Here is a 23041-nt window from a genome sequence, read left to right as displayed (position 1 = left end):
TCAAAGAACCTCGCAACTTGTCTAAATTATTCATATAATATTTGGTAGTACAACTTAGATAAGCAAATAAAGGCTGTGATTGACTACAGGAGAATACATTTGAAAAGTTGTTGAGCTTCAGGAACAAAAACTTAGTATCATCAAAAATGTGTGAAGGATCTGTTTGTTATTTGTTATTTGTTATGATACTGCCCAGCAATAGCTATTTGGAAATTGACCATTCTCTCTAGGAGCGTAAAATTTCAGAAGACCTACAGAAGTACCTTTGTTGAAACAGAGAGATTAAAATAAACTCATGATGGATTGTGTTGGTTAGTCTTTTCAGTTTGTTGAAACACTCAGTGGAACTTTTATTCTATTTTTAAATTAATTAATTAATTAATTAATTTAATTTTGGGTGCATTGGGTCTGCGTTGCTGAGTGCGGGCTTCTCATTGCAGTGGCTTCTTTTTGTTGCGGAGCACAGGCTCTAGGCACATGGGCTTCAGTAGTTATGGCACGTGGGTTTAGTAGTTGTGAAAGGGCTTAGTTGCTCCACGGCATATGGGATCTTCCCAGACCAGGGCTCGAACCCGTGCCCCCTGCATTGGCAGGCGGATTCTTAACCATTGTGCCACCAGGGAAGTCCTTTTATTCTGTTTAAGCAGTTCTTTTCCTGTGGTCCATGGTGTCCATGGTTGAGGTCACACACAATGATGAACCTCCAGTTACTGAAACATCTTACATGAGAGATTTGGAATCATGTTATCTAGCTGGATTCCCTGAAGATAAATGAAATATGGTTTTACCTGCATCATGGTTTTACCTGCTTCATGGAAAGAGCCTACATAATCTCTCTCTCTATTCCTCTGAAGTCACATTCAGAATATTAGAGCACACACATAGGGTTTCAACCAAGATAGACAATTGTAAAACCATTTCATATGGTGAACAGTGAAGGAAATAGCAGTGTTTAACTTGGAAAGGAAACAATCTGGGGTTGGAGAGCAGTTGGGATAGCTGTTTCTAATCATTGAAAGACTTTTCTTCTGTGAACATACACAGATGTTGTGCCTCTTACTCAATGGACGGAAGTTTGATGTGGATACAGACTCTCACTTCATAAAGTGAGTGCTGAGAGATTATGTAGTGAATAGGTTATTGATGAAAAGGAGGATTATGATTAAAAATACAGTGGAGCATTTTCAAAGCCTGGAACACAGTTGACTTCCTTGACTCATTAACATCAACAGGGTGTGCATGGTTAGGCAAATTTCCAAATGTTGACTGCAGCCCATCAGCAAGGGCTATGCAGTACCATTCATGAGGGAATGGTGTTTGACTTTTCCAGCTGTGATTGTCAGGGCACCTGGTGTTACAGTTTTTGTTGTGCAGCACTGATGTCTAAAATCAATGTTGTAATAAGAGCCAGCTTGTCCCCAACCTACACAGGCTTACAGCTGTTAGCAGTTATTGTAAAATGAAGTTTAGATTTTATCTTGGCAGCTGTGCATGAGCCATTAAGCATATATTTACAGCAGTGGGCCAAAATGAATTCCAACTTGGAGTTATTGTTGAAATTTTTTAAAAATTTAGTAAATTACTTTCTTCACTGCATACGGTCAATGCATAGTGGGGAATCTGAAGAACTTTTAATTAAACCCTTTAATTGAGACCTCCCTTGTGGTCCAGTGGTAAAGAATCCACCTCCCAATGCAGGGAACACAAGTTCGATCCCTGGTCAGGGAACTAAGATCCCACAGCTCCAGAGCCCACGTGCTCTGGAGCCCAAGCACCACAACTAGAGAGAGAAAACCCACACGCCACAACTAGAGAGAAGCCCAAGCTCTGCAACTAAGACCCAACACAGCCAAAAATAATAACAATAAATAAATAACTAAAATAAGTAAATATTTAAAAGCCATTTAATTAAACTATTTACGATTAAGCTAGTAAATTTATTTAATAAAATTTACTATTGGATGATTAAATCAGAATTGTATCATTTTCCATGTGAAAGCTATAGTGTATTAACTCTACCCTTTCTTAGGAGATGTGGTTCTTTTTTCAGGTTTCCCAAATATCAGATAGGTAAGGCAATAAGATTGATATGTTTTGCCAACACAAAAATATATGCATCAAAATGAGTGATGACCTTCAACATGTCCCTTCTACCATATGGTAAGCTGTACTCTGTAATTGACTTGTCAGTTACACAAGAAAATGACTCACATTATTTACTTCACTTCTTGTTTTTGAACAAAAAATAAGATGATCCAGTGCACTGTTCCCAGGCTTGGAAGTAGTTGAATTTTGGCTCCTTCCGAAAATCAAGTTTATCTTCAGAGCATCAAGATTTGCTTTTTTGGAAGATACTAAAGGACAACCTCCCCACCCCCGACCAAGTTCACAAAGCAGAGTTTTGTAAAAGTTTTCACAGAGTTACACAAGGCCACTACCTCAAGGGGCAGTGCTCCTTGGAAGGTAACAGATGTCTGCTGAAAGTCATGAGCTTTGTCACCTTGTTAGCACCCTTCTCTCTACTCTGCTGGGCTAATGCATCGCATTTTTTTTTTTACATCTTTATTGGAGTATAACTGCTTTACAATGGTGTGTTAGTTTCTGCTTTATAACAAAGTGAATCAGCTATACTTATACATATGTTCCTATATCTCTTCCCTCTTGCGTCTCCCTCCCTCCCACCCTCCCTATCCCACCCCTCTAGGTGGTCACAAAGCACCGAGCTGATCTCCCTGTGCTATGTGCCTGCTTCCCACTAGCTATCTACCTTAGTTTGGTACTGTATATATGTCCATGCCACTCTCTCACTTTGTCACAGCTTACCCTTCCCCCTCCCCATATCCTCAAGTCCATGCTCTAGTAGGTCTCTGTCTTTATTCCTGTCTTACCCCTAGGTTCTTCATGAAATTTTTTTTCTTAGATTCCATATATATGTGTTAGCATACGGTATTTGTTTTTCTCTTTCTGACTTACTTCACTCTGTAGGACAGACTCTAGGTCCATCCACCTCATTACAAATAGCTCAATTTCATTTCTTTTTATGGCTGAGTACTATTCCATTGTATATATGTGCCACATCTTCTTTATCCATTCATCCGATGATGGACACTTAGGTTGTTTCCATCTCCGGGCTATTGTAAATAGAGCTGCAATGAACATTTTGGTGCATGACTCTTTTTTGAATTATGGTTTGACCCATCGCATATTTTGAGTGAACGTGGTATGTCAGCCATCCTTCCGCTGACACCAGTCGGAAGTGGTCGGTGCAGAGCGTAAAGTGAAAGGGATTTGGAAGCAGCTAAATGAGAGTAACTGCCCCGCCCCACCTGTCGTCACCCCTGAAGTGGATGTAGAGGAGTAGCACAGAGTGACAGATGGCAGCTGGATGACAGTCTGTCAGAGACACCTGGGCAGTGCTGGAAAGAGCACTAACCAAGCATCAGGGGCAGGGAGTGAGTGAGACAAGTGGGGGCACGAGGGTTCAAAATATAAGGACTGCTGACCCTGCACTAACATTACCCCAAGAGGGAGAGCCTCCTTAAACATTGTGCCCTAGGTGTCTCACTGGAGTCACCCTACTCTTGGCCCTGGTCCCGGGGCTGATACCTAATTCATCTTTCGCCACAGGCTTTCTGAGTAATTCTGGACAAGTTAGAGGTTAATCTCATGCAACTTCAAATTCCCTACCTGTAAAATGGGAAAATCCCTGACACACCCATACTGGGCATTGCTGTGAGGATCCGGAGGACTTTGTTTTGTAAACAATACACATTTATATTGTTGTTGTTTTTCTTCTTCCTACCATATGAAATTTAAAGTTTTTTAAGGATCCTCTTCTGCAGTTCTCAGTATTAGACTAGCTGGGCACAACTAGACCACTGGGGATTTTTAAAAAAAGGACAGATGCCTGGACTTTGCCTCAGACTAACTAAATCAGAATCTCTTAGTCTGGGGCTCAAAAATCAGTATTTTTTACACTATTTGCTTATTAGCTGTTCCTCCTTAACTTAATTTTTAGTGGTTGCCCTACAGTTTGCAATGTGCATCTTTAACTTATCACGTCCAACTTCAAATAACGTTGCAGCGCTTTATGTACAGTCTAAGAACCTTATAGCAGTATATTTCCAGCTCTTCCCTCCCTTCCCTTGTGCTATTATTGTCATATATTTTCCCTATACATAGGTTATAAAGCCCATGATCTGTTGTTTCTGCTTTTCTCTAGTTCAGTGACCTTTTCAAGCAATTCAAAGTAAAAAACCAAAATCTTGTCTATTTACCTTAAGTTTTACCATTTCTGGTACTCATTTCTTTGTACAGCTCCTGTTGGTATTAAAATTCTTATATGGCAGTGAGTTCCCCCACCTTTTGTTTGTCTTTTAAAAAACGTGTATTTCACCTTTACTTTTGGAAGGTGTTTTCACTGGGAATAGAATTCTAAAAATCTCTCTTGGGTTTTTATTTTTCAGTGCTTAAGAGATGCTACTCCATTGTATTCTGGCTTGCACAGTTTCTGAAGACTAGTCTTCTGTAATTCTTACCTTTGTACTTATTTTTTTTTCTTTATTCTTGATTTTAAGCAGTTTGGTTTTGGTGTAGCTGTCTGTGTCTTGTTTGGTATTTATCCCTCTTGGGATTCTATGAATTTCTTGGATGTGTACTCTTCTGATGTCTTCCTTATTTTATAAAATTCTCAGCCATTATCACTTCAAATATTTCCCTGCCTCTCCCTCTCCTGTCTTTGAGACTCCAGTTACACGATGTTAGACTGTTTGATATTTGATATTGTATTATAGGTCTTGTATGCTTGATTCTGTTTTTTTTAAAACTTTGTGGGGGTTTCTTTAGTGATTTTTTAAAATTAATTAATGAATTTTTATTTTTGGCTTCATTGGGTCTTCACTGCTGGGTGTGGGCTTTCTCTAGTTGCGGCAGGCGGGGGCTACTCTTCGTTGTGGTGCATGGGCTTCTCATTGCGGTCGCTTCTCTTGTTGTGGAGCACGGGCTCTAGGTGTGCAGGCTTCAGTAGTTGTGGCATGCAGCATCAGTAGTTGTGGCTCGTGGGCTCTAGAGCACAGGCTCAGTAGTTGTGGCACACAGGCTTAGTTGCTCCACAGCATGTGGGATCCTCCCAGACCAGGGCTCGAACACGTGTCCCCTGCATTGGCAGGCAGATTCTTAACCACTGTGCCACCAGGGAAGTCCCTCTCTTTGTGTTTTAATGAGAAAAATTTCTCTTCATTTCATTTATCTTGAACTGTACTGTTTCTTTCCTCAGCTGTTTTAAGTCTAATGAAGAAATTTCTCCTCTCTGATAAATTGTATCATTTCCATTTGATTTCCATTTAGCTAAATTTCCATGTATCTGTTGAAATTCCCTATCTGTTTATGTATTTTGTCTACCTTTTCCAGCTAGATACTTTAAAATGTTAGTCATAGTTATTTGAAAATTACTGACTGGGGACTTCTCTGGCAGTCCAGTGGTTAAGACTCTGTACTTCCACTGCAGGGGGCACAGGTTCAATCCCTGGTTGGGGAGCTAAGAGTCCACATGCTGCATGGGTGCAGTCCCCCCAAAAAGTTACTAATACTTCCAACATTTGGGTCATGTCTGAGTCTGGTTCTGTTGCTTGCTCTGTCTTTTCTCATGGGCCGTTTTTCTTTTTTTAATGTGTGTGTTTCAAAATTTTGATTGAATGCCAGACATCGTGTGTAGAATAGTGAAGACTGGAGTAATATTTATGCCTGGAAACGAGCATGCCTTTTTGTCAAGCCAGTAGTGTTAGAGTTCAAATTAATCTGCTTGCAGCTTGAGCTGGATTTGTGTTTTGTTGTTGCTATTGTTATTTCAGTGCACTGTCGCTTTCAAATTCCTCTGGAATTGGGCTGCTCATACCTTGCACGTATAGTCTAACATCTATAACATTTTCATACTCTTGGGTTGAAGTCTAGTTTTTGCCTCTACTTTGACCCACATTGGTTGGGCCCTTGGATGCCAGAGAGTTTTTCTCAGTGTTCCTGCTCCCCCTCAGATTTCAGGTGTCCTTGTGTGCCAGTGTTTCAGAGGGGGGTCTCTCTCCATACACTTGTCCCTTCTCCAATGGTAGGCAGCTGTCTCTTGTTATTCAGTGCTGGGCTTGGAGTGGAGGCAAGGCTGTTTTATGCTATACTTTCCTCGCCTGTCTTAGGCAAAGTCGGCCTTGTATCTGTGGTTGAGCTTGAATAGGAGTTTCCTGACCCTGTCCAAGTGGGATCAGACCTCTTCTTGTTGTAGGAATCAGATCTTGGGCCCAAGAGGGTTTTATGTTCCTCCCCAAGTGGGTTTTATTTTCTCCCACTCTTCTGCGTGTTACAATTATTTTTGAATATATCTAGCGGCCCAAGGGATTCCTATCCATCACTGGGGCCAGATTGATTTTGCTTCTACCTTCCCCCCAGAATCAGTGGATCTCTGCCTGGTCTCTGTGGACCAGAGGATCTGTTGTTTCTTCCTCAAGTGGCTTAAGGCTTTTGCTTTGTAAAGAGAAAAATGTCCAAGGGAATGGGCAGGGCTTTGTATTTCTACCCCCATAGCCATCAGAGATCATCTCATTCTCACTTGCACTGCAAGGGAGTGTCTTGTCCCCAGACTTTCTCATAGCATCCAATAGAGGCCCAAGGAAAGAGCTTGCCCATAAGTGCAACTTCCCTTTGTGTCTTGGACACCCAGCTATTCCAAACTGACACGTTAGCCCACGATAGACCTTAAACAATGTGTTAAAATTTTAGCTGACTACTCTTGTCCACTTGTATGGTGGCCACAGCTTTTACCTGCCAAAGGTGAAAGAGTTGGTATGTCTCATCTCTCCTTGAAGAGACTCATCCCTCTTTGGAATTGAGATTCCTTTATTGCCTTGTGACTTCATGTCTGTGATACAATCAAGACAATTTATGCTTTTATAAATTATCCAGATTTTTTTCTTGCTAGTGTGGCAGTAACATTCTTTGCAGCTCCCTGGATCCTAACTGGAAACAAAAGTCTCTAGAAATCAATATATTTTTAAATCTCCTCAGATAATTTGAATGAACAAAAGGATTGACAAACACTTCTAGGAAAAAGGGTTTCTTAGGAAGTAAATCTGATTTATAGAACTGCTGTTAGTGTGAGTGCTATTAGAATTATAAAACCAAATCCTAATAGAGTCTTGTACTGTCTTCAAAATGGAACATTTAAAGATCTAGAATAGAGACTAACAGAGAGTACAGATTTATGTGCTTCCCTCAACCAGTTCTGGAATTTCTCTGGTCTTTGACTGCAAATTCTGCCTTCACCTCCTCATGATTGTCCTAATTTTTGGAAAGGAAGCCTTTACCTAATGGTTTTCACACAAAGGAGCGGAGGCTGTAGTCTGTTTTCCAGGGATCATTTGTCTAGTGAAATTCTGGTTCACCTCGATCTCCGGTCAAGGTCCTCAGCTACTGCCAACAAGGAAGGCATTTTGGCAGTCAAGAAGAGAGTCTGTGACCACGTCTCTTTCTTAGTGCATATGTTTCCCTGTTGGCAGAACCGCATTGCAAAGCGCAGCAGGAAGCTGGTGGACTATGACAGTGCCCGCCACCATCTGGAAGCTTTGCAGAGCTCCAAGAGGAAGGATGAGAGTCGCATCACTAAGGTAGGGACCTATCCCACTGTTGTCACCACCCTCCATGTTCTGTGACCTGTAGCAACTTTGCTTTGGAAAATGAAATCTTTCCTTTCTCATGGAGATTGGAATCAGGGCAGAATTGAAACGGAAGTACGGTGCTTGTGGGCTGCTGTTCATAATTTTTAAGTAACATTAAGGGTTTTCAGGTCATAGTAGCGTTCACACAGGTGACACTGACTCACATTTTCATCATAATAAACGTTTGCCCCCAACAGTACTATCTGATCAAAGAAAGTAACGCGTCCTTACATTCTTTCTGTGGTCGTGCTCCAGACTTGATGCCAGAATGCAGATTCAACTAGGAAATCGAGTGTGAAATTCTCAGACAGAAATTGTGCTTGAGAGTACAGATGTGTACTACAATTGCATGGCATTCTTTTTCTTTTAGAAGACCCATTTCCGGAGCTTTTACCATGTATGTCAGTCATTGGCTGACAACTCACTGGAGACACCTGCTGACCTCTCACTTGGCATCCAGTCTTGCCTTCCCCCACCTGCACACACACAGCTGCCTGGATGGCCTTTCTGCAGCACCTATCTAGATAGAGCTTCTCCCCTGCTTAAGTCTTTTAATGGCTCCCATTGCCTGTAGAAAAAAAAATTCCAAATTCCTTACCATGGCCCATGCGACCTTCGCACTTTGGTTCTGACTCACCCTCTCCATCCTTGTCAGCTTTCAAGTCTTCTTTCCCCTCCTTTCCTTCCTCTACACATGTCCTAAGCTGGAGCCTCCGTGACCTACAGTACCAGCTGCTGAGCAGCTGTGATAAGAGCCGCCCTTCACGCGAGGCCCCTGAGGTGCCAGGCACCACGTTCAACACTTCATTTACATCCTCTTTCTTTAATACTCACAACACCTGTGAGGTGGGCATTGCTATGTCCATGGTACGGATTTGACGTGCACAGAGGTGGAGCAGTCTGATAAGTCCACATGGCTAGTGACTAGCATCCCAGCTCCAGCAACTCCACCTTTTATGTATTGCAGTCCATTCTCCACTCCCTTTGTTAGCAAACATTTGCTCATTCTTCAAGATTTGATATCAAGTTAAAACATCACCTGCCCTATGGAACCTTCTCTATTCCTTGCACCATCTTCCTTAATAGCATGCTCCGTAGCAGCTTATAAGCCCTTTCTTGTAGTGTAATTACTTAGACTTCCCACTAGACGGGGCATTTCTTGGAGAAGCATCCGTGTCCAGTATCCCGAGCAGAGCAGTGTATGTGACAGGCTGTTAATGCATTTTTGTAGAGTGAATGACTCTGTAAGAGATGCAAGAGCAACCATGGTAATCAATCACGTTTTCCTTTTAAAATAAGATTCAGTATTTCACTTTTTTGAAAATTAATTAATTTATTTATTTTTGGCTGCGTTGGGTCTTCGTTGCTACACGCGGGCTTTCTCTAGTTGCGGCGAGCAGGGGCTACTCTTTGTTGCAGTGCGTGGGCTTCTCATTGTGGTGGCTTCTCTTGTTGCAGAGCACGGACTCTGGGCACTCAGGCTTCAGTAGCTGTGGCACGTGGGCTCAGTATTTGTGGCTCATGGGCTCTAGAGCACAGGCTCAGTAGTTGTGGCTCGCGGGCTCTACAACACAGGCTCAGTAGTTGTGGCACACGGGCTTAGTTGCTCCGCAGCATGTGGGATCTTCCCGGGCCAGGGATCAAACCCGTGTCCTCTGCATTGGCAGGTGGATTCTTTACCACTGTGCCACCAGGGAAGTCCCCAGTATTTCACTTTTATTGAAACAAATCTTGTGGATTTTTACCAGATTCTCTCCTTCCCAAAATGTTTCCCGGATGCCATAAAGCTACTCCTATTTTATATTAAGCGATGTTGTGTCTAGAAATGGCTTGTGTCTATGTGATATTTTTTAGTGTAATCATGTTATGTGTCACTTCTAGGCAGAAGAGGAATTTCAGAAAGCACAGAAAGTGTTTGAAGAGTTTAACGTTGACTTACAAGAAGAGTTACCATCGTTATGGTCAAGGTAAAGATGTTTCTGTACAAGTTATAGAAGTTCACGAACAGAGAATATTCCTTATCTTGTCTTATTCTGTGTGATGCTTCAGCACTGTGCAATAGAAGTGTTCAGTAATCTATAATTTCTGATATGGTAGCTACCTGCCACACGTGGCTAGCTGTTGAGCACTTGGAATATGGCTAGTGTGACCGGGGAACTGAACTTTAAATTAAAAGGATTTCTCTTTAACTCTTTTAAATTTAAATAACCTAACGTAGCTAGCAGCTACTACATTGGATGGCACAGTTTTAGACCTTGATATATTTCTTAGGTGGAGACCCAAATCTCAACTAAGCAGCATTAGGAGAACTGTCCTTAACCTTGAAATTTACACGGATACTCTTTTAGCTTTTGGAAGAACTTCCTTTATTCCAATAGCTCATCTAGTCTTCTGTCTTTGATACGAAGCCTCTACTTTCAGCCCTTACCTGTTAACCCAAACTTCATTCCTATTTTAGATGTTAAATATTCTTCTTATTTATAGGTATTCTGCATTTCTCATGCCATTAAGTGCAGTTTTCCCACTCAGTGGTTGAACAAGAAGTTGTTGGGTGAAGTGGGGCCTTATATCTCTCAATTCCCATCAGCAGCCCCATGCTACCACCCTGAATAAACAGAACTGTGCTTGTCATGCAACACTGCTTTAAGTCAAATCCTAAATCTTGGCGAGGATATGGAGAAAAAGGAACCTTAGTACACTGTTGGTGAGACTGTAAATTGGTGCAGCCACTATGGAAAACAGTATGGAGGTTCCTCAGAAAACTAAAAATAGAATTACCATATGATCCAGCAATCCTACTCCTGGGCATATATCCAAAAAAGATGAAAACTCTAATTCAAAAAGATATATGCACCCCTATATTCATAACAGCACTATTCACAATAGCCAAAACATGGAAGCAACCTAAATGTCCATTGACGGATGAATGAATAAAGAAGATATGGTACGTATATACAATGGAATACTACTCAGCCATAAAAAAGAACAAAATAATGCCATTTGCAGCAACATGGATGCAACTAGACATGATCATAAGTGAGGTTAAGTCAGAAAGAGAAAGACAAATCCCATATGATATCACTTATATGTGGAATCTAAAATATGGCACAAATGAACCTATCTATGAAACAGAAACAGACTTACAGGCAGAGTATTCTTCTTCCATTGTAGGGGGCTCTGGGGGAAACAGTGACCAGCTCCCAGGGGGGACAGGCTTCCCTCAGGGCAGTGCTGAGGTGTGAGCGTCCTGGCTGGCAAGCTGGGACTGCGGTAAACTGAGCTTTTAATCCTTTCCACCATTTCTGAGAACAAAGAAACATCTTAATAAAGAAATTAAGTTGGCCTTGACAGCTGCCAGGAGGGACCTGAGGATGCCTCAGACAAGTCCTTTGGGGAAATGGTAATGTCTTATAGTCTCTTTTTTTTTTTTTTTCCCTGGTACGCGGGCCTCTCACTGCTGTGGCTTCTCCCGTTGCAGAGCACAGGCTTCGGACGCACAGGCTCAGTGGCCATGGCTCACGGGCCCAGCCGCTCCGCGGCATGTGGGATTTTCCCGGACCGGGGCACGAACCCGCGTCCCCTGCATCGGCAGGCGGACTCTCAACCACTGCAGCACCAGGGAAGCCCTACAGTTGACTCTTGAACAACACAGGGTTGCTGACCCCCATACAGTCTAAAACCCGAGTACTGCTAGCACTGCCTCAAAAACAAAAGAATTGATAAATGACTCATCCAAGGGCAGGAAACTGAAACAGTTCAGCTAGAATCAGAACTCAAACCCTAGTTCTTTTGACTCCACATATTATGATCTCTTATCGAACACAAGCTTTCCCCTACACTTAGTTAAAGATCTGTCAAATGAAAATACAGGTACTATCTTTATTGAAAAAATCCATGTGTAAGTGGATGTGCACAGTTCAAACCTGTGTTGTTCAAGGGTCAACTATACTTCAAATCAATTAAAAGAAAAAGTAGGTGAATTCAGGGCCACATGATCACTGTAGATAAAGAATATTAAGATTGAGCGAAACATTCATTTGTTTTTCTCTGTCTGCCTTATTTCACTTAGCATAATACCCTCAAGGTCTATACGTCTTGTCACAAATGACAGGATTTCCTTTTTTCTCATGGCTGAATAATGTTTCATTGTATCTATATATCCCATCTTCTTTATCCATTCATCAGTTGATGGACACTCGGATTGTTTCTATATCTTGGCTATTGTGAATAACGCTGCAATGAACATGGAAGTGCAGATACCTCTTTGAGATTCTGTCTCCATTCCCTCATGTATATATATCCAGAAGTGGAATTGCTGGATTGTATGATAGTTCTATTTTTAATTTTTTGAGGAAACTCCATGCTGTTTTCCATAGCAGCTGTACCAATTTACATTCCCACCAACAGTGCACAAGGGCTCCGTTTTCTCCACATCCTTGCCAACCTTTGTTTTCTCTTGTCATTCTGATGATACCCATTCTAATAGGTGTGAGGTTATACTGCATGGTATCGCTTATATGTGGTATCTTTTTTAAAAAAGGGCAAACTCATAGCAACCGTGTAGAAAAGTGGTTGCCAGGTGCTGGCGGTGGGGGAAGTAGGGAGAGGTTGGTAAAAGGTACAAACTTTCAGCTCTAATAAATAAGGACTGAGGACCTAATGTAAAATATGGTGACTGTAGTTGATAACACTGTGTTATATAATTGAAATTTGCTAATAGAACTTAAATGTTCTACAAGAAAAAGATAAATATGTGAGGTGATGGGTGTGTTCATTAACTAGTTGGGGGAATCCTTTCACAATGTATATATCAGGTCACCATCATGTCGCTTTAAATATCATACAATTTTATTTATCGGTTAGACCTTAATGAAGTTGAAAAAAAAGATGAAGAAAACCCAAATAAACTGATCTTATAAAGAAAAAAAAAGATTAAGTGAAATATGGTAGGAATCTAAGGTACAGGTTAAGCCATAGAAGAAATAAGTCTTATTGGTAGAATGGATTTTAGCACTCAACTATTGTTTCATTTCCGAACCTCTAAATTGAACTTCTAGCTTTTATTTTATTAAAATTCCAAACCACATAATTCATGAGAAAGCATGGAAATAACAACATTCACGCTTCAGCAGAATTTCTTGGCAAACATTCCATACTTTTCTATTGCGTTTTCCTCCTTTTGCAACCAAATACTGGTTATCTACTTATTAACTGCATGGCCTGGGACAGTAAAACTCTTGTGCCTCAGTTTTTTTGGATATAAAATGAGAATCACTGCCTAGGCGGTTGTTATGAGGGTTAAGTGAGGGAATATAAGAAAGTGCTTAGAAGGCTCTTCTTTTTATTGGCTTTTATTGGCATTTGACTCACCACAAGGCACAGCTAAGCCACTAGAAGCCCCCTTTTCTCTAGCCTTTCAACTCTTTGTTTAAATAAGAGGGGTGCCTACTGTGTATGGGCACATTCTTATTCCCCAATAAGTATTCTTATTATAAACTCCCTGAATATATGTTTATTCCATATATTAGACCTATTTAGTATTTCTGGTCCTTTCTTGCTCTTGATTGGCATTTGGAATCTAATTAACCAATCAGGATTCTGGGATGCTTTTTGAGACTGTCACTGAAAAAAGAACATGAATTAAATCAAAGTAGTGATTTACTCAGATGGAGTCAGAAGGACTGAATTAAATATAGAGTCCAAAGTGCCCTCATTTAGAGCAGAGGGAACTTATACTGGGGATACTGGGTTGAATCCACTGGGCTGACGGGTGTGCTTAGTAACTATTAGGGACCTAAAAATGAAGACCGAGGGGACCTTGCTCATTTCACAGAAGCCCCCCACCATGACTTTACTTCACAAATGTGTTTGAGGTATTGCGAATGAATAGCTTGTGTTTTTATTTGTTCAATGAAAGTACACTCTCACTTTAGCTGACAAATTGTAATTAATGTGTAGGTTTTTTAATTCTCTCTATCAAACAAATTTCAGAATCCAAATATATGACACCAAAACTAGACCATTTATATTTTGTAAAAATTAATAAACTTCTCTATCTGAAAACTTTTACAAGATACAAATCTAAAATACAAATGCTTAGGGCAGTGGTTCCAAAAGTGTTATCTCTGAGCCAGCAGCATCAGTATTACCTAGAGCTTGTTAGAAATTCAAATTCTCGGTCCCCACCTCAGACCTACTGAATCAGAAACAAACCGCCAAGTGATCCTGGTGCACATTGAAGTGTGAGAACCATTTCTTGGGGTTATTACCAACACTCTAGGAAAGGTTGTGCTGTATACCAAAAGAAGCCGTTTTTGTTCATTAACAAATCAGGAAAGGTTGGGCCTGCTTTGGGTTAGGTATTTTTATTTAATCCAACGTTATTCAAAAGTTTGTAAAGAAAATCTGTTTTTAATGTATGTCGTTGCCATTGAAAATACAGTTTTGCTGACCGGTCTTTCCCATCTCTTCTTGCCTCTTTGTATCTCCACGTGGTAGACGAGTTGGATTTTATGTCAATACTTTCAAAAATGTCTCTAGCCTAGAGGCCAAGTTTCATAAGGAAATTGCGGTGGTGAGTAATGAAGATTATTTTTCCTTATGGAATATAAAGTAAATGAATGTTTGTTCTGGAAGCAAATGAAATGGCACAGCATTATGCAAAGAATTCACTCTCTTTCATGTTTCTTTTAATAGTGTGTCATGACTCTCAATAATATTTCTACATTTTTTTTGTAGTGACCACACAGTTCTGTGTATCTGGTAAAGATTTTAGTTTGCGCTTTGATGAATCGCTGCCTGCTTGTTACAGTCTTACAGTCTTTTTTTTTTTCTTTCAGTCAATTTTTAAAGTTGGATTTCCAAGTCTTTAGGCTCAGGAGAAATTGGTCTCCAGATATTCACATAGTCAGCAGCTCTGTCATTGACTAATATTTTCTTAGCTCAGCAGGGAGGTTGTATGACTTTATCTCTAATGGAATCAGTGTAAACAATAAGTTTTCCTGCTCTGGTTTGTATATATATTAGTTTATTTGTGTTTGTGGCCTGACAGTTTTTTTTTTTTTTTTTGCGGTACGCGGGCCTCTCACCGTTGTGGCCTCTCCCGTTGCGGAGCACAGGCTCCGGATGCGCAGGCTCAGCGGCCATGGCTCACGGGCCCAGCCGCTCCGCAGCATATGGGATCCTCCCGGACTGGGGCACGAACCCGTATCCCCTGCATCAGCAGGCGGACTCTCAACCACTGCGCCACCAGGGAGGCCCGGCCTGACAGTTTTGACATGAATTTTAAGTTGAACCCTATTCAGAGGTTAAATTATCCTGGGACCATCCATACTATCATAAGATTCTTAGTTTTTCAATAAACAGTTCCTTTCTGGGGACAGTAGCCTGAATTTGCACCAGAATGACTTACAGCAGTGGCCTCTGTCCCCTTAGCTTTGCCACAAACTATATGAAGTGATGACGAAATTGGGTGACCAGCACGCTGACAAGGCCTTCACCATTCAAGGAGCTCCCAGGTAGGCCATGTTCATCAGAGCCAAGTTCATGTCTGTACACCTTTAAAGCAAGGATTGTTGCAAATTCTGCAGTCTGTACCAGCCTATGGTCTTTTACTCATCCTCCAAAGATCTAAAACCAAGGAGCCTTTCCATCTGGAGACTGACACCAGCCTTAGTTCTGTGCATTTACATTGACTTTTAGCCTTCAGATGTATCTCCATGGACTTTTGTCATTGTCACAATAGAGTTGATATCTACCTCTCTCTGCTTTCCAGCAGTGGTGTCAGCTTTTTACAGATAATTTCTTTTTTTTTAAGAAATTTATTTATTTTTATTTATTTATTTTTGGCTGCGTTGGGTCTTCGTTGCTGTGCGCCGGCTTTTCTCTAGTTGTGGCAAGCGGGGGCTACTCTTCATTGCAGTGCGCGGGCTTCTCTTGTTGTGGAGCACGGGCTCTAGGTGCGCGGGCTTCAGTAGTTGTGGCACGTGGGCTCAGTAGTTGTGGCTTCCGGGCTCTAGAGCTCAGGGTCAGTAGTTGTGGCTCACGGGCCCAGCTGCTCCGTGGCATGTGGGATCTTCCCGGACCAGGGCTTGAACCCGTGTCCCCTGCATTGACAGGCGGATTCTTAACCATTATGCCACCAGGGACGTCCCTTACATATAATTTCTAGTTTTGCACTTGTTACTTTATTTGGAGAAGAAGGCAATTCCCCAAACTCACAACAGTTAGTCCTGATACTTATTATTGGTGCTTATACCTTTAATGAATCCATATTGGGAAAGGAGAAAGGAAGTAGGTGAGACCTCACCATCATCTTACCTCCTAACTTGACCTTGCAAGCACTGCGTTGTTTCGGTTTTGTTGAACGTTGGTTTGGTTTTATTTTGAGTACACCAGTCAGTTACACCAAAGGCTCAGTGATCCGTAAGTAAATGGTCTACATTGCCAGGGTTTGGATTCACAGCAGCTTTCTCCTGTGATTTGGGAATCCCTTTTATCCATCCTTCTCAGACATTATGTACTCAAGTAGTGCAGGCTAGTGAGGCTTGGGTTGGAAGTCAGAAGACTCGGCTTTCAAGTTTCTGACTCTGCAGTTAATTTGCTGTGCCTTCCTTGAGTAAGTTCAATAACCTCTCTGGTTTAGGAGCTCTTTTTTTAATCAACAGAAATAAAAATGTGCTATTGAACTAAACAGCTTCTAAGGTAATATGCAGTCCTGACATTCTGTATTTGCGATTTTAACATCAGTCAATGTATACATAATACACACGCATTTATAAAAACACACGTATGCATACACAGGCACCACCACCTCCATATATCCACCTCCATATATTAGTGTTTGGAACTTCCCAGAAATAAGTAATTTTCTTATTTGATGCTCCTTGGTCTAGCTGTACTTGTAGTCCCTACTCTGGCTGCTATTCTAAGTGAGCATTAAGTATATTTTCTTTGTCTAAGGGAAAGAATGTTGCCTAAAAGAATACAGGAAAGGGATAGAGCTGCTGTTTCCAATACAATTATTTCAATAAGAGGTTAGAAACCAAGAAAGGATTGTAATAAGAATATCACAGGGACATTTGGGTGATTTAGAGATGCGGTGCATGGGAAAAGGTTGTTGCCTTACACAGAGAGGAAAGGGACAGCGGCATCTGGAAGTTGCAATGTTGCTGAATCAGATACGATGAAGAAAAAGCGGGGCCCCGACCACTTGACAAATGTTCTTCATTTTTTTTCCATGTTCCTCCGCAGAACAAGGTGGTGAGTGAGCTCAGCGGGGTCTCCATTTGGCATAGATTTGGGGGCTGTGCTTCCCAGCAGAGGCCATGATTGCTGGCATGGCCCCAATCATGCGTGTGTCCGCGTCTTGTCCACGGGACCTATTCCCTCAGCCCCTTGACTACGTAGACCCTGCTGCTGTGTACCTGCTCAATTATTTGGGGGTGCAGACCTTGTTCCCTCAATCTGTAGCGTTTAGAAATTCTTAGAGTAGGCTGTATCCCGAGTGGTGTCTTAGCCGTTGCATTTGGGCTGATGACAAGCATCTGGCCTGGTGCCAGGCATGTAGTGGGCTCTCAGGAAACAGTACAGACTCTCATCCATCACATAATATATTTGCAGTTTCAAGCTGTCTGAGTTAAGTCACTGTGCCATAAGGTGTAGAAGGAGAAATAATGAATTAATTTCTAAATGTCATCAGAAGGCACTTCTACAAAATCTTAATGAGTGCTATCCTAAGGATGCTTTTTAATACCCCCTTAATCATTTGGGGGGTAGGTTTTGCTGTAGATTATGCCATAGCAAGATTCTCCTATAAATCAAAAGTAAAATTAGTTCAATTAATTCAGCTTATGTTTGGAAGATCCTTGTCTGGCCCAGTGGAAAGAACGGGGGTTCGCAGTACCAAGGCCAAAATTCAGATCCACTAAATTGCCCAGTGACTTCAGGGATCTTTATCCTCTCCGTGCCTTACTTTACTTACCTGTAAAGTGGGGACAAACATGCATGAGTCTTGTGACGATTAGAGATAATATATGAACGGGATCTGGCACACAGGGGACCATAAATAGTACCAGTTACCACATCACCGTTGCTAAGAACCAGAATTAACAGGAAAAGGGAGTAGGTAACCAGCAGTACCTGGAACGCCTCCGTTTTTCTGTGGGAAGGAGGGCCCCTGAGAAAGAAGTTCTGTTCCTTAGAAGGAGCCCTGCTTACTCTCTCTGTTCATCCAGCGACTCGGGCCCTCTCCGCATTGCAAAGACGCCTTCGCCGCCCGAGGAGCCTTCACCCATCCCGAGCCCGACAGTGAGTCCCAATCACACGCTGGCACCTGCATCTCCTGCACCAGCCCGGCCTCGGTCACCCTCGCAGGTAGGAAGAGATCGCATGTATAATATTAGGGGGACTGGGAAAACTGGTGCTCAGTTGGCCACACCTGGGATAATTCTATGGGGCGGGGACATTGACAAGAGTTTCCAGTCGGGCAGGTTTTGAGGTGGGAGCCTTGGGCATTGTGATCGTCACCAAGGAATCAGCTTCCTTTGCTTACTTGGATTTTTATGTTTCCTCACATACCCTCTGCTTGAGTGTGTTGAGACGTCGTTCCACAACCTCAGCTTCCTCAGGCTCGCATGCTTTCCTTTTCTCAGAATCCTGTCCTTTAAGGTTCTGTCGAATCCTACCTTTTCCATGAAGCCTCCTTCCTGTCAGTGCTTTAGGTAACATCTGGAACAAGAAAGGCCATGACGTGTATGTCATTTCACGTTTTTTGCATCACCCACGGTATATTGCGCATGCGCTCAACAAAAATGATGGAACAAGTGTTTGAAAGAAACAGAAAGGGCCGAGCAAAGATAAATACAGGGGAAAATGGCCACCCTTACCTTCCCTGCTTCTGGCAAAAATGAAATTCCTATGAGGAAACTTGAAGTCTCCAATCCAGTTCAAGCGTTCTTGTGTATGGTCGAAACTAAGGAATGTTGTACAAAGATATGAATAATGGATAGATCTCTAAAGCGCTTATTTTCCAAAATACTGGAGTGCCTAGTGAGATGTATGCTGCTGATGGTGGTCTCACTGACGCCAGTGAAAAGCTTGCTGGATGTTAGTTCTAGAATTCTAACGCACTGCTGAAGTGAGAAATCTTTTTCAGTTGACTTCAGAGAAGGTATTGCCTTAGTTTAACTTGAGAGGCACAGGTACACGTGGCACCGCAGCCCTGTGTATAGCACTTGGGTTGAGGTGGATGGAGCCTCATAGCCTGAATTTTTCTCGTTGGGCCACTGGTTGCCAGAGCTCTGAGGGCCACCCAAGCAGGCGTTCTTTGCCTGAATCAGGTGGGCTTATTTCTCTAAGCAGACCTACATTTCAATCAGCAATCAATCTGTTCCCCTAGCTCTGTTCACGTGACACTTCTGCATGTCTCCCATGCCATCTTTGCCTGAATTAACCCCTGTTGGTTTGTGTGATGCTTCTTAGACAAGGAAAGGGCCTCCTGTCCCACCTCTCCCTAAAGTCACCCCAACAAAGGAGCTGCAGCAGGAGAACATCATCAGTTTCTTCGAGGACAACTTTGTTCCAGAAATCAGTGTGACGACGCCTTCTCAGGTGAGTGCCTGATACAGAGCTGGGATGTTCGCTAAAGCACCACAGCAGAGGGACTCTCAGAGCACATCTCTAAAGAAGGTGGCAGATGTTCAAGCCAACAATGTAATTTTAGTTGTCATTCAGGTTTGCTTTATCAATACTTGGTGTGTCTAAAGGGTTCCCAAATGGGAGATGTGCGGTATTTGAAAAGACTCATTTTTCCCACTGTTAAGAGTTGTACATCCTTCCTATAGAAAGTTGGGAAAAATACTAAGTGTAAAGTGAAGAATTTTAATAATCGCTTAAATCATAACACTAACATAACCGCTGATGCATTTTTGTTTACTTTCTTTTAGTTATTTTTTCTTTTAGTTTTTTTGTTTTATCAGTTTTGCAGCACAGAATTTGGATTGTATTGTTATGTATTCCTGAATTTTCTGCTTCATCTTACTGAGCATTTTTTCATGTCATAATATTGTCTTTTCCAAAAAAAAAGTTTGACTGGGGTATTCTATCAGATGAATGTAACCAACCACTGATGGTGGTCACAGGTTACTTCCACTTTTTCTGTTATGTCACCAGCACCTTGGTGATATCAATATATATTAATACACGTTTGTGCCTTTTATCATTTCTTCCTTATTGCTCCCAGTAGAGAATAGAAAAATGAAATTCAAAGAGGTGAATATTAAGTCTTTTGACCTCTAGCAGGAGTAAATGTATTCACTTACATGACCTGGCACCAGCGTTCCCCCTGCTTTTTAAGATACCTGATTATGTGTGTGTTCCACCTACAGCTACTCTCAATGTTATACCTACACCTGTCCCAGTTTGGTTGTCCCATTGCCTCAAGGATAGCCTTGACTTAGTTGCCCCTAATGCCCTCAAAGCCATCTCTTTGTTAAGAGTGAATGTCCCCAGAGAAGTCATGCCAATATCATTTCCTCCTGGTGTTCTCAGGGTCAGAAATAATTTTAACATTTTGCAAGGGGTGCAAACACAACATTGTAATTACTGAGTACATCCATAACAACACTACATATTGTATCCCAATTACAATTGCATCCTGTCGATAATAATGGAAATAATGTACTAAAAACAGGGAGCTCAGAAAATGAAAACTCAGAAGCAGTGCAGTGGCACATCATAATTTCTCATCTCTTTCGAGGGCATTTATGGATCAGCACGATGCTTTTAGCTGTTGTTTTCCTTCTCCTGTTGTTTGTATGAGATGCTGAATTTGGTAAGCTAATTAGAACTTGAAATGAGATTTAGTAGCTCCTTTGAGGAGGGGGAATTGCACTTTTATCAGTGCGTGGACCAATTATATCTGTGGATACACAGATGCCACCAGGGATAGCGGTCTTAGAGCCAAATGATCTTACCCAGCATCCGCCATGGCCCTGGCACCAAACTTGAGCAGTTTTCATTTCCAAGTTGTGCTGTCCCTTTGTATTTCTAACAGCTCATTCTGGTTTTAGCTATATCAGTTTAAAAGTGACAGTGTTTTAGGGTGATAATACCCTTACTCAAGTTGCTTTCACCTGGACCCCACGAGAGCATCCTCTCAATTCCATCATCAATAGAGAATGTGGCCACCTAGAAGCTGTGTGTATTTAGCTGAGGACATGTAGCAGCTGAGGCCACTGAAGTAGAGAAAATGTGACACATAGACTGGTTCTGAAGTAAAGATGGGGTTTAGAAGAGTTTTTCTTTGAAAATGTTTTTTTATTTGCAGTTAGCTGGCTCACATAAGGGTCCTTCACAGTGGGAGAAAAAAAAGAATCAAAGCACTTCTAAAAATTACAGATGCCAGAAGAGGTGCCTAAGTCCTTCCAAGAGTGTTAACGTGTGCTGGTGTTGTTGAATGAGAGTGATGGGCAAAGCCAAGAGTTAGGGAGAGGAGAGGGAGAGGAAGCACCTTTCAAAGCAGAAACGTCTACAGCTGTGGCCGGAGCAGCTGTGGCTACCGCAGTGACACAGTTAGCTGATGGAGCCCCCTTGCCCCAGCTTGGATAGTCTGTATGCACGACTCCAAGGCTGTTGGAAAGGGAAGGAAAAGCATCTCCCATTTTGCAATATATATTAATACACGTTTGCACCTTTTATCATTTCTTTTTTTTAGAACTTTGCAACAGGTTTTTATTTTTGCTTTATATCTATGACAGTGTTTGAAACCTAAAGAAATACATTTTCTCTTCAAATTTGGATGTGTATATAAATATCATTTGTCTGGACTCAGCACACTCAATGCTATGGTTTCTTGGCCTGTATCTGCTCTGAAATCATCAAGCTTTGTCTGTCTACCGTTTATAACTTACCGGCTGGGTCACGTCCATCAGTGTGCCAGGTGACTTTGAAAGAAGTAACCCCCAGAGACATTATGGGGGTGCATCTTGGGGGGTTCAACTTCATATAGATTGTTTTCTTTTAATCTGGGAAGGAGGCAGAAAGGATTTTCTGTCATTTTCTTCTGGATATAAGTGGCAACATGGTTCTAGCAGGTGGACCCCAGTATATAACTCGAAGCATTTCCATCGACTCAATGGCTGTGAGTCTCATGTCACAGTAAGAGCAGGGGTGAATCAAGGATTTATATTTCAGTCTCTTTCTCCCTTTTTTTTTTTTTTTTTTTTTTTTGCGGTACACGGGCCTCTCACTGTTGCGGCCTCTCCCGTTGTGGAGCACAGGCTCCGGACGCACAAGCTCAGCGGCCATGGCTCACGGGCCCAGCCGCTCCACAGCATGTGGGATCTTCCCGGACCGGGGCACGAACCCATGTCCCCTGCATTGGCAGGCGGACTCTCAACCACTGTGCCACCAGGGAAGCCCTGCTTTCTCCCTTATTGAGTAATATAATCTAGCTTTATTTAATTTCACTTATTTTTTCTTTATTGAAGTGTAGTTGATTTACAATGTTGTGTTAGCTTCTGGCGTACAGCAAAGTGATTCATATATATATTTATATATAAATTTTATTTTACTATTTTCAAAATGTTTAATGGGTCATTTTACATTTAACAAATAGATTTATGCCCCCAGTTTGCTATTTTTATCATTTGCATAATGGGGAAGAAAAGCATTTGTATTATCCCCACCTGGAAGCTCAAGATGTGATGAATGTAATATTCCTCATCTCTGATGGATTTGTGTGTTTCATACACCAGGCTTCGTCACAGCGATAATTCTCTCTTGAGAACGTCCTGGGATTGGAAACAGAAATCCATCAGGTCTACAGAGCCCTCTAATGGCCCAAACCTTAAATGTAGCATGTGTATTTGGGAAATATATATTTCCCAGAATCTTCTCTGGAAATATCCTTATCTGCTTATAGGGAGATGCCTGCTTATCAAGACCACAGGGCTGACTTGGCTTTTCTGGTTCTGTGTTTACAAATATGGACCTGATAAAGGATAAATCCATCCCTCCATGTTTTTAACTCCCAGGAACTTAAATAGGAAGAAATCCTCTGTGTGTGTGTGTGTGTGTGTGCATGCACGCACCTGCATTATTCTTTCAAAACAGCATTTTCCATTTGTCCCATGAGATGCTGTGAAAAGGGCATCTTTGATCATAGAAGGGTGGGGGCTGCATCTCCTTTTGCATTTTTCATAGTCCCTATCAGCATGTATGGGGCTCTGAGGAGTTCTGCAACAAAATCTCTGTGTACTTTCTTTAAATAAGAGCTTCTCAAATAATCTCCCATTCCCCTCAAAATACTCTATTCTTAGGAAATGGATTTTTGGTAAACA

At 41.8% G+C, this 23041-nt stretch overlaps 1 protein-coding gene across 2 annotated transcripts in view; it reads left to right on the top strand.

Moving 5' to 3' along the window:
- Positions 1-23041, top strand: part of AMPH (amphiphysin) — a gene marked incomplete at its 3' end in the record, with an annotated part of 172357 nt that overhangs the window by 109112 nt on the left and 40204 nt on the right. For both annotated transcript variants that reach the window (XM_081244093.1, XM_081244092.1), the window contains exons 6-11: positions 7542-7649; positions 9582-9667; positions 14199-14274; positions 15135-15217; positions 17936-18074; positions 19182-19310. In XM_081244093.1, the coding sequence (XP_081100219.1) occupies positions 7542-7649; positions 9582-9667; positions 14199-14274; positions 15135-15217; positions 17936-18074; positions 19182-19310 (621 nt within the window). The remainder of the gene's footprint in view (positions 1-7541; positions 7650-9581; positions 9668-14198; positions 14275-15134; positions 15218-17935; positions 18075-19181; positions 19311-23041) is intronic.

The sequence above is a fragment of the Mesoplodon bidens genome (assembly GCF_964165515.1).
Source record: "Mesoplodon bidens genome assembly, chromosome: 9".
Taxonomy (NCBI): domain Eukaryota; kingdom Metazoa; phylum Chordata; class Mammalia; order Artiodactyla; family Ziphiidae; genus Mesoplodon; species Mesoplodon bidens.
Note: the sequence above shows the minus strand (reverse complement) of the source record. Positions and strands in the feature narration are given on the sequence as shown.